The sequence below is a fragment of the Spermophilus citellus genome, assembly GCF_964194105.1.
Source record: "Spermophilus citellus genome assembly, chromosome: 4".
NCBI classification, from domain to species: domain Eukaryota; kingdom Metazoa; phylum Chordata; class Mammalia; order Rodentia; family Sciuridae; genus Spermophilus; species Spermophilus citellus.
Genome location: NC_138185.1, coordinates 145,362,009 through 145,374,487, shown reverse-complemented (window position 1 = coordinate 145,374,487; position 12,479 = coordinate 145,362,009). Strand labels below are relative to the sequence as shown.

The following is a 12,479-nucleotide window of genomic DNA, read 5'->3' as shown; positions in this document are numbered from 1 at the left end:
AAAGTTCTTCCATTTCTGAAATTCTGTGATTTTTTTTCTTCTGCCTTTCTTTGCATACCACCAATACACTTGCATAGTTTTTCCCCCTACCAAAGGATGGGAAGGGGGAAAATCTAATATATCAGCTTACTGTAGAATTGCTATTCCTATTTAGTCTTATGTGCAAAAACAACCAATAACTTTTTTTTTTTAACTGAACTATAGGACAAGTTTAAAATAAAAGCTGGAAATTAGTTTGCTGGTGTTTTGGGGGAAGCGTCCTATAGTAGAAAATTTGGAATTTCTCTTTTTCAAAACCAAATTAAGGAAGAAAATCTTCTGAGATTATATTTTAAAATGTTCAACAGCAAGAAAACTTTAGTTTTAGAAATCTGGTGTCTATCTTGTTTTTTTTTATTTTTGTTTTTGTTTTTGTTTTGATGATGTAGTAAGGTATACTACAGCAGACATCAGAAAACAGAACTTTTTAACTATTCCAATTATTTCTTTTTTCTGGAATGCATATTTTAATTAAGTAATACTTTGCAGTGCTGGGGATCAAGCCCAGGGCCTCACACAAGTTAGGCAAATGCTATGTCACTGAGCTATATATACCCAGCCTTGGGATGCATATTTTAAAGCATTAGATTTAATTAAATTATGTATAAAATACATACATGGACCATGGAAAATAGTATTTGAATTTTTTCTAAGACAGCAATAATATGATACAAAAATATCTGATATTTATTGTTGATGAAATCATAGGTACTTTTATGTAGTTCATTGTCTACATCATAATTGCGGAAAATATTAAACAATTAGAAGTTAGTGAAAATGAAGATGTAATTTTTCCCTATTGTTCATAGACCCCTTCAATCTAAAATTATTTGTATTCCCTAAGACACATTCAGGGAAGCCAGATGTAATCCTCAATGTTTCAAGAGATTTAATCTTTGAGGAAGGTGGAGCTCAGGGTCTCTTCCATATTTAGCCCTTAATGCTTTTCAAGTCTTTAAAATAAGCAAGTGGTTGGTTGTTAAATGGTGATTATCAATAGCTCTTGCATTAGGAACTCAGTTCATTGCCACTGGCTTTGTTTCAGATTACTGAAATGAATATTTTTAAAAGCCAGTTTAAAATCAGAACATCCCTTCTAGCAGTAATGAGTGCTTTATTTATGCCTTGACTTTAAGCTGTTTTCATAATATAGTCTTTTGTCATTAAAGAGAAAATGTAACTCATGTCATAGGCCCTGAATCATCCTACTTTGTGGATACTTTGTGGAAATTTGCAGGGTAGTGTTTGTGTGATAATTTTTTGAATTTATTTTTTATTGTGGTAAAATTAATGCAAAATTTACTATTTTGACCACTTTTAAGTATACAATTTAGTGGCATTAATTACATCTGTAGTGGTGTGCAGCCATTACTGCTCACTATTTCCTAAATTATCATCATCCCAAACAGCAGCTGTACTCATTAAACAATAACACTCCTTAGTACATTCTACCCAACTTCTATTAAACACTAAACTTTCTTTTCATGTAAATTAAATCATGCAATATTTGTCTTTTTGTGTCTGGCTTATTTCTCTTAGAGAGTGTTTTCAAGTTTTATCAATGTGTTAGATTATATCAGAATTCTATTCTTTTTTATAGCTGAATAACATTCCAGTCTGTGTTTATGCCACATTTTGTTTATTCATTCATTTGTTGGAGGACACTTGGGTTGTTTCTGCCTTTTGACTTGGAAAGAATGCTTCTATAAACTTTGTCATATAATGTCTGAGTCCCTGTTTTCACTTTTTTGCTGGGGGGGCATGTATACTTAGAAGTGGAATTACTAGGTCATTTAGTAATTCAGTATTTAACTTTTTGAGCAATGTGAATTTTTTTTTTAAGTATTTAATTTTTTTTTCTTAGTGGTGCTGGGGATTGAACGTAGATCCTTGTGAATGTTAGGCAAGCACTCTACCAACTGAGCTATATCCCCAGCCCCATGATCATTTTTTATAATAGCTCATTCTGTTTTTATTATCCTTTCATTAATGTTTAAGTTTTTTTTTTAATTTTTGTTTCCTGGGTTGACTTCTGTTGCTGAATTTTAAAAAACTTATTTGTTTTGATCATTCATTTTTTCTTTTCTTTTCAATTGTTTGTTTTTCAGACCCGAATCAGAACTCCATCACAGGGGAACACAGCCAGCTGTTAGGTATAGTATTACTATGGGCATTGACTCTCTAAAGTCACCTTTTTACCCATTTGTACTAACAGACATTACTTACTCCCTTCTCTAATTCAATTTTTGGTCGACTCCTTTTCTGCTTTTCATTCTTTAGTTTTTTTTTCCCTGCTGTCTCTTTCCAACTTGGTAAGCTTTAGGAAATGACTTCTGTAATTGATTACTAAAGTCAATTTAGTTATATTAAAATGTAATTGTATAGTATATGGTGAAAAAGTACTCTAAGCTTACAACTTCTTTTTTTCCAAGAAATTTTGAAAAGAAAATATAATATTTTATAATATCTTGGACTTCACAGCTACTTTACCCATTTTTGTTATTTTTCTTGGTCTTTTGACAACTTTATTTTTATTACTGAAAGTACTTCATAAATAGCATGGTCTTAACTAATCCATAAAAATTACTGTTTCAGTTATCTGTGAAACAAATTAAGGAAGTGCAGGGATTTCTCTTGGATATTGCATATTTAAAGAGCAGGAAAGTTAATTTAAAAAGAAATAAATAGCAGGAAACTTATAATTTGACAAGAATTTCACAAAATCTCAAAACTGATAAATTTTTAAAATATAACAACAAGGGCTGGGATTGTGGCTCATTGGCATAGTGTTCGCCTAGCATGGGTGAGGCACTGGGTTAATCCTCAGCACCATATAAAAATAAATAAAAGTATTATATCCATCTACAACTAAAAAAAATACTTAAAAAAAAACACGAGCTGGGATTGTGGCTCAGTGGTAGAGTGCTCGCCTAGCATGTGTGAGGAACTGGGTTTGATTCTCAGCACTACATATAAATAAATAAAATCAAGTCCATTGACAACTTAAAAAATAAGTAAATAAATAAATAAAGACACAAGACATATTCTAGTTGAGGAATCCAGACAATACAAAGGTATAAAGAAAGCAAAGATCTTTTGAAGTATCTCTTCTTCCTACTACCTCACCTCCATTTCTCCAAAGTACTTAGTGTTGACAGTTTCTTTGGAATTCTAGAAATTATTATAAATTTTGTATTGTATCTTTTTTTCCTTTTTATATCAATTTGGTTATATTATCACAGATTATTCTGTTCTATCATATAGACTGTTTTTCACTTAATAGTTTATCTTGGGCATCTCATATCACTACATAAAGATCTGCCTCATTCCTTTGTTTACAGTGGGATAGTATACTTTTGTCCTCCTTTTCTGTAATTTTACTCAGCCAACTCATTCTTCATGAATGTTTAGGTCATTTCTAGGTGTTATGTTATAAATTATGTTGCAATAAGGATACTGTACTTATATCCTTGTAATCTCATTGCCAGTATATTTTTAGAATAAATTTCTAACAGTACAATTACTTAAGCAAAGGTAAGTACATCTTCAAAAAGATAAGTCATCATAAGCTTCCACCAATAAGATTTATGGAGGAATGTTTGTCTGTCTATTATCAAAAGTTGATGTTACCAGTCTTAAGTTTTTATTTTTACTAATAGGTGAAGATGACATTTCTAGTTTATATTTGTACTTTAATTATGAGTGAGGTTGAGTATTTTTAATATATTAACAGTTGTTTGTATATTTGTGTGTGAGTTTTTTGATTCATATATTGCTAAACTTTTAGCTGGTTGAATATTTGCAGTGCAGCTGTGGAAAATATGTTACCAGAAAGTCCAAAGTAGGGAAAGTACTTGATTTGTCTTGTTTGCTTATGGAGATTTCAGAGTGTTGGTTAAAGAAATCAGATACTCCTTTTTGCTCTTTTTATGTTAAGGGATCTTGAGTTATTGAGAAGAGGTAATGAAATCTTAACTCTCATTCCTTTGAGTGAGTATATGTGCTAGAACTGCATTTAACACTGTAGGCACCCAGAATATATGTATTAAATAAATGTTTTGACATGAACATGGAAATCTGATCACTAGAGCCCTAGCCTTGGGGTATTGGAGATATCACTATTCAATTTTTGTTTTTGTTTTGTAGTGCTGGGAACCAGACTCAGCGCCCTGCACATGCTAGGCCTGCACTCTACACTGAGCTAAAATATTGGCCCTTTTTATTTTTATAATGGATAGTTATGCTGATCAAAATTAGTTTTTCTCTATGTAAAAATTTCACAGTTAAATCAAGAATGGTTAAGATTTCATTAATTTTTGCCAGACCGTGCAAAGCACATCTAAACTATTAAATGGCTTCTGTTCCTGATACATACCTGGTAGGCAGAGAAGTTAGTTATTTATTACCTGACAGAAGGAAGTGGAGGTGGGTCAGATTTTTACAAATGAAATGGAGTTGATGCAGCTCCACCATTACTAAACTGATCAAAATAATGAAAGATTATTTTTTGCTATTTTTTAAAAATTGTATTGTTTCTCAGAAAAGGCGTTGGTAGCTTGAATGAAAACCTCCCTGATCTCTGGGCTTAGGGTGTAGCTCATTGGTAGATCACTTGCTTAGCATGTGCAAGGGCCTGGGTTTGATCCCCAGCACCACAGTAAGTAAGTAAGTAAGTAAGTAAGTAAGTAAGTATAAAATCCCAGCTCTCTAAAAACCTCCTTTAGAATAGTTGGTCTAGTAGGGTAAAATTTGCCTTGCCTCCTACCTTGAATTTATAATAGAGTCCTTCAGACTTTTCTGCTGAATTGGATTTATATCTTCCAGACCTGCTAAATGCTTTTCCTGTCAAAAGACTGCAGGTATTGTTCCCACTGACTCATCTGGTCTCTTGCAAAACTCAGGATCAGGCTGAGGAGATGTATGGGAGGGTGAAACTGCTATTATAACCATGAATCAAGCTCTATACTTATAATTTATGAACTTCCCTGTGTGTGTAAGTGTATACTTTTCAATTCAAAAAAACTTTAGAAAACAAACAAGCAGTGAGTCCTGGCAGTTTTACAAGAAGTTTTGCCAAACATTCAAGGAAAAAGAATTCCAGTCTTCTGCAGTCTTTCTCAAGGCAAAGAAAACCAAATAAACAGTGTCTGAATCAGTTTGAGGCTTTCATAACCTTGATACTCAAAGTTAAGAAGAGTATGAGCCAGTCTTACTTATGAATACATGTATAATCCTAAACAAAATATTTGCACTCTGAATCAAGCAATATTGTTTTTCAATTGCTCCTAATGCCAAGTTGAGGTTTCTGCTGAAAGTGCATGGTTGACTTAATTTTGAAAATCAATTGATATAATTTGTTATATTAACAGATTAAAGGAGATATAGAAAAAGTTTTTTTAGTTTTTTTCACAGTGCTAGGGATCAAACCCAGGGCCTTGTGTATGTTAGGCAAGCACTGTACCACTGAGCCATATCCACAGCCCATACAAAAAGTTTTTTATTCAAAACAAACCCAATATTAACATTTATTAATTCATAATGATATTTTTAAAATGAATTGGTCACCATCAGAGTATTGTAGTGAACCAATTCATTATTCTGAGGACTGGTCAATAAAGGAAATGAAGGATCTGTCTTTACCTGTACCACTGGGTAACCAAGTAGCAGATGAAAGGGGATATCTATTTGATAGTTTTTCAGCTAATAAGTGAGGAAAGAATAATAGAATATCACTCTTTTTACCTCTCATAAATTAATACATAATAATAACATTTGTTAGTAATGTCTCAAAAGGAAAGACAACCAGATGGCATATACCTCCTATTAGAAAATCACAATTGCCATTATGATGCCATTATGATGTAGTTTTCCTTTCTTTTCCTTAAAAATACTGAATATGATGTGATTTAAGCCTCTATACCCACCTAATAGGTTCTGTTGTAATTACAGCAGGTATTTCCTATAATCAACAGAACCCATTAACCAATATCACATTAGTGCTATCATCAAATCTAGCCCATCAGAAACTCTCCAGGACAGTTGGCAGTGTTGTATATGCCTGGGATCCCAGCTTTGTGGAAGACTAAAACGGGAAAAATTCCAAGTTCAAGACCAACTTGGGCAACTTACCAGGACCTTATAAAAAATAAAAATGTTTGGGGATGTGCCCCTGGGTTCAGTACTCACTACCACTAAAAAACATACAAACAAACAAACGAAAAACTCTTTAGAACAAATGATTTCTTCAGCAAGCTGCAAGGGTGAAAAGAGACAAAAATATAAGATGTGTAACAACTAATCCTAATATATTCCTCTTATTTGGTAGCTGATCCAAACAAACAATAAAATCAAAAACATAACTTGCATTTTTTGAGAAAACCTTTCAAGTTTGTGGAGATACTTAGGTCAAATCCAAACCTACACCAAAGAAGCTTTAGATGTTCTTACTGCTTGGTTCCAGCCAGCAAAGACCATTTGACAAGATCAGGAGACTTAGGGGAGATTTATCTTGGGCCCCAAATATAGTGTGTTCATTGGCAAAAAGAACATTGTAGAAATAACAGTACCACAAAATAATGTTTTAAAATGAGTGTTTGGTATACTTTTTTTCCTGTTTGCAAAAAAAAAAAAAAAAATTAAATGGATGGAATGTAGTAACTCAGTAATAGAGTATATGCTTGGCATGTGCAAGGACCTGGTTCAATTCCTAAGCATCAAAAGAAAAGAAAAAAAGAAATAGACATATGAAATGTTCAGTAGAACCAATGGTTCTTCTATTTGTTTTCATTTGAATTATGCAATAAAACAGTAGTTTTTCAATAATATCAGCATTATTTAGATAGTAAAATGAAACACAACAGTGATCTGATGCAGTGTTTAATTTAAAACATTACCAAGGCCAGTCTCAGTATCCTCCAAAGAAATCTTCTTAGTATTCTAGATAATCCTAAAAGCCCTAGAATATGGATTTAGGTTCTTGGTTCATGCAGAGTTAGGGATTATGTATTACTCAGAAATCCTGGAAGTTCCACACCATCTGGTTTGTTTCCTGGCGTCACAGTAGTGACCAAGACTAAAGAAGGCTACACTATGAAGCAGCCAAAGGAGAAGGGACAGATTATCAAAGGAACAAAAGAAAGAAAGCTCAGCAGCATCACAGAAACTAGAAAACCTAAGAGTGCACAGAATTTTTATTGACCTAAAATTGTGATTATCAAAGTAGGAATAAGAACAAAATTAAAATAATTGTAGGTATATGCCACATTTTCCTTAGCCATCTGTTGATAAGCACCTATGTTGGTTCGACAGTTTGGCAGTATTGAATTGTGCTGCTATAAACATTGATATGGCTGTATCTTTATAGTATGTTGATTTTTTTATCTTTTGAATTATATACTGAGGAGTGGGGTAGCTGTAACATATGATGGTTCTATATGTTTTTTAAGAAATTTCCATACTGCTTTCTAGAACAGTTGTACTAATTTGTAGGGCCAGCAGCAATGTATTAGTGTAGCTTTCCCCCAACATCCTCATCAACACTTGATAATGGAGTATTATGCAGCCATAAATAGGAATGAAATTATGGCATTTTCCAGTAAATGAATGGAACTGGAGACCATCATGCTAAGTGAAATAAGTCAGACCCAGAAAAGTAAAGGTCAAATGTTTTCTCTGATATGCCGAAGCTAGTACAAAATTAGGGGAAAAAATGTGAATGGGGTATTCCAGCAAAATAGAAGAGAGATCAGTGGAATGGAGGAAGGGAATTAAGAAGGGGTGGGAGGAGAGATGGGAAAAGGGAAGAACAGTGTAATGAATCAGTGCTAACTTTCGTGTGTGTGTGTGTGTGTGTGTGTGTGTGTGTGTGTGTGTGTGTATGTACCACAGTGAATCTCACCTTTGTGTATATCCACATGACATTAATTTTAAAAGAATAGCAGAAAGATTAGTAGAGTAGAGGAGAGAAATGGGGAAGGAGAAGGAAAAGGACTGAATTAGAGTAAATTATGTTCCATGCATTTATTATTTTTTTCAAAAGGAGCCCTAATAGTGCATATAACTAAAAAGATCTAGTAAAAAGAAAACTTCCACTTTGGCCAAAGATTGATGCTTTTGTGCTACAGTAAATGTCATGATCTAATCTAAATAGGAAAGTGGACTCTTTTCTTTACTCAATCTCAGGGAATGGGGTGAAGCAGCCCAAGGCTTTCGGAGATCCTACTTTGTACAAGGCCTTGTCAGATGTCCCAAACAATCAGGTTTGCTCTAAAGTAGTGATTTTCAATTCGGGGAAATTTTGCCTCCCCAAGATATTTAGAAATGTTTAGATACTTGTTTGTTTTGAGATAGGTACTACCAGGCTGGCCTGCAACTTGTGATCCTCCTGAGTAGTTGCAATTATAGGTGAATACCACTGTGCCTGTCTTGTTTGGAGATTTTTTATTATTTTATTTTTTTTAGTTGTTGATGGACTTTTATTTTATCCATTTATTTATATTTGGTGCTAAGACTCAAACCCAGTGCCTCACACATTCGAGGCAAGCACTCTGCCACTGAGCCACAACCACAGCCCCAGGAGACGACGACAATGATGATGATGATGATTTGTACCAGGGATTGAATCCAGGGGTGCTTAACCACTTATCCCTAGCCCTTTTATTTTGAGATAGGGTCTTGCTGAGTTGCAGACGCTGGCTTTTAACTTGGGGTCCTCCTGCTTCAGCCTCCCAAGAGGCTAGGATTACAGGCATGTGCCACCACACTTGGCCTGGAGGCATCTTTGATTGTCACTACTTGGAGATGCAACTGGTATATGAGTAGAGGCCAAGAATGTTCTTAAACATCCTATAAGACTGTCCTTATACCAAATAATTATTTAGTTCAAACATTCAGTAGTAAGCTTGAGAAACCTCCTCCTAAAGTAATTCTAAGGAATGTACCTCAGGAAAAAAGGAAAGTGATCCCAAAAGCCTAGTAGTCTGAAATACAGCAGAGAGCACTGAACAAATGAAATGGTAGACGTGTACCTTGAACACAAATAATTGTTACCGGGGCTGGGGATGTGGCTCAAGCGGTAGCGCGCTCGCCTGGTGTGCGTGCGGCCCGGGTTCGATCCTCAGCACCACATACAAACAGAGATGTTGTGTCCGCCGAGAACTAAAAAAAATAAATAAATAAATTAAAAAAAAAAAAAAAACAAATAATTGTTACCCTATAAAATAATTTTAATATCTTATTTGTGAGGTTTAAAATACTTCTATGAATATTGGATAGCAATACTGGATAATTTAGGAAGAGAGTTGGAACTGAAGGGCTCAAAAGTCTTCATGTGGTTTGGGAGAACATTATTGTTTAGTCTCATTTAATAATTTGTTTTAAGTGAAATATATCCTTAAGTAAAACCTTAAGGAGAATAGTTAAAAGGATAGAAATAGAGTGAGGAACTAGAGAAAAGAATGGAATAAGAGGGAAACAGACCAACAATTTCAGAAAGGAAGAGAATGGCAGAGAAAGAATGAAAATAAAACAGAGAAAGAAAAAGAATAAGATCGTGGCATTTGCAGGGAAATTGATGGCATTAGAGAAGATTATAGTATGTGAAGTTAGCTAATCCAAAAAAAAAAAAAAAACAAACAAATGCTGAATGTCTTCTCCCTCCCAAAATGGGGTTGGGAGGGAGAGCAAGAGAGGAAGATTACCTCTAGATAGGGAATAGGGGTGGGAGGGAAAGGGAGGGAGAAGGGGAATAGCATGGATGGTGGAAGGAGACCCTCATCATTATACAAAATACACATATGAAGATGTGAATTTGGTGTCAGCATACCTTATATACAATCAGAGATATGATAAATTGTGGTATAAAGGTATATTAAGAATTGTAATGCAAAAAAATTAATAATAATAAGAGAGCTCATGTATAATGGCATAATTTGGCATGAACATACTTAAATACAGAGTTACGAAAAATGGTGTTGTGAATGGATAATTATGATTGTAATTCATTACACTATTGTCATGTATGTAAGAAATAAAAAAAAAGAGAAATAACTCAATAAATGGGCCAACGAACTAAACAGACACTTCTCAGAAGAGGATAAACAATAAGTCAACAAACATATGAAAAAATGTTCAACATTCTAGTAATTAGAGAAATGTAAATGAAAACTACTCTAAGATATCATCTCACTCCAGTCAGAATGGCATCTACCAAGAATACAAACAACAATAAGTGTTGGCGAGGATGTGAGGGAAAAGGTACACTCACACATTGCTGGTAGGACTGCAAATTGGTGCCAACCTGGAAAGCAGTATGAAGATTCCTTGGAAAACTGGGTATGGAACCACCATTTGATCCAGCTATTCCTTCCTCAGACTATACCCAAAGGACTTAAAAACAGCATACTACAGGGACACAGCCACTTTCAGTGTTTATAGTAGTACAATTCACAATTGCTAATTGTGGAATCAACCTTGATGCCTTTCAGTGGATGAATGGATAGTGAAACTTTGGTATATATACACAGTGGAACATTAACTCAGTATTAAAAGAGAATAAAATCATGGCATTTGCAGATAGATGAATGAAGTTGGAGAATATAAAATGCTAAGTGAAGCAAGCCAATCCCAAAAAAACAAAGGCCAATGTTTTCTTTAATATGAGGATACTGACTCATAATGGCAATGAGCTGGGGTGAACATGGGAGGAATGGAGGAACTTTAGCTAGGTCAAAGGGAAGGGAGGGGGCAAAGGAGTAGGAATGATGGTGGAATGAGTTAGACATCATTACCCTTAGTATATGAAGACACAAATGGTGTGAAAATACTTTGTGTACAATCAGTGACTTGAAAAATTGTGCTTTATATGTATAGTATGAAGTGAATTGCATTCTGCTATCATGTATAACAAATTAGAATAAATAAATAATTTTTAAAAAAAGAAACAATACTTTCTCATCACTTCAAATTTTTATTTTGTGTTTGCTGAAAAATCTCTTTTTAGACTTATTGGGACATAGATTTTTATTGTTTATTATTCCTGTGCATATATAAAAAGGAAAAAAATTCCTGGGGGAAAAAAAAAAAGAAAAAGATAGTAGAACCCAGTCCATATGTATTAGTAATGTGACAGTTTAAAAAGGTTTCCAGATTTCTAAAAATTTGCCTAACTGCTAGGGATCTAGCTCAGAGTAGAGCTCTTGCCTAGCATGTGCAAGGCCCTGGGTTCTGTCCCCAGCAGAAAACACACACATATATTTAATAGGATTGGGGATATAGCTTAGTAGCAGAGCACTTGCCTAGCATATGTGAGACCCTGGGTCCCATCCCAGCACTACAAAAAAAAATCTTTTTTTAATGCTACCTGAACAAATTATGAGATAATAAGTATGTGTATTGCTTAAGCCAATAAATGTGGGGGCAATTTTTTGCACAAAAATTAATAACTGAACAATGCATGTATGTTTTTAAATTGTTGTACCTTCTTAGCAAATTAGACCTTATTATTTAGTTATCTTCTAATCTTTAAGTTTTTCTCTTGAACACAGGTTTATCTGAGTAACAAAATTATACCAGCTTTTTTTTTTTTTTTTTTGGTATTTGTGTGGTGTAACTCAACTTTCAACGTTTTGTATGTCCTTATATTATGTCTCTAATAAACACCATGTCTGGATTTTGCTATTTAAACCAATCCATCAATCTTTATATTTTTTACTAGTGAATTTAGTCTGTTTACATTATTATAATTATTGGTAATACTGATATATTTGAATCATTTTGCTATCCTAAATTATTTGTCCCATTTTTCCGGCCTCTCTATAAGATTTTTACTTGACAAAAAGCCATATGTATTAACCCAAATAATGAAGAAAAAAAACCCCAAAACAATAGCACACTCTTATATCACTCTCTCCTGGCTCCAACCTCCCTCATGTTTATTTTCTAGAATAGATCTATCAGAAAAAGAGGGACAGGTGTCACAGTGGCATGCAAATGTAGTCCCAACTATTTGGGAGGTTGAAGCAGGAGGATCACTTGAGTCCAGGTGTTTGGGGTGGAAGGAAGGAGGTAGAAAAGGAGGGAACTATTCAATAAGTGATTTTGGAAGAGCTGTCTGTTGGCTAACTACATGATCTGACTCCTTCGTACCTTTCTAACTACACTTTCCTTTCCTTACTCTACTTCAGTTATATTATCCTTCCTGTTTAATGAATTTACCAAGATTATTTTTTGCTTTAAGATCTTTTGAGGGGCTGGGGATGTGGCTCAAGCGGTAGCGCGCTCGTCTGGCATGCGTGCGGCCCGGGTTCGATCCTCAGCACCACATACCAACAAAGATGTTGTGTCCGCCGAAAACTAAACAATAAATAAATATTAAAATTCTCTCTCTCTCTCTCTCTCTCTCTCTCTCTCTCACTCTCTTAAAAAAAAAAAAAGATCTTTTG

The 12,479-nt window shown here is 34.2% G+C and overlaps 1 protein-coding gene across 3 annotated transcripts in view; it reads left to right on the top strand.

The window, feature by feature from the left end:
* SLC12A6 (solute carrier family 12 member 6) overlaps positions 1-12,479 on the top strand; it is a 98,094-nt gene that overhangs the window by 47,863 nt on the left and 37,752 nt on the right. For 2 of the 3 annotated variants that reach the window (XM_081288848.1, XM_081288850.1), the window contains one exon: positions 2,148-2,192. The exons of the other annotated variant lie outside the window; for it this stretch is intronic. In XM_081288848.1, coding sequence (XP_081144974.1) covers positions 2,148-2,192 — 45 coding nt within the window. The remainder of the gene's footprint in view (positions 1-2,147; positions 2,193-12,479) is intronic. 3 annotated transcript variants of the gene reach the window in all.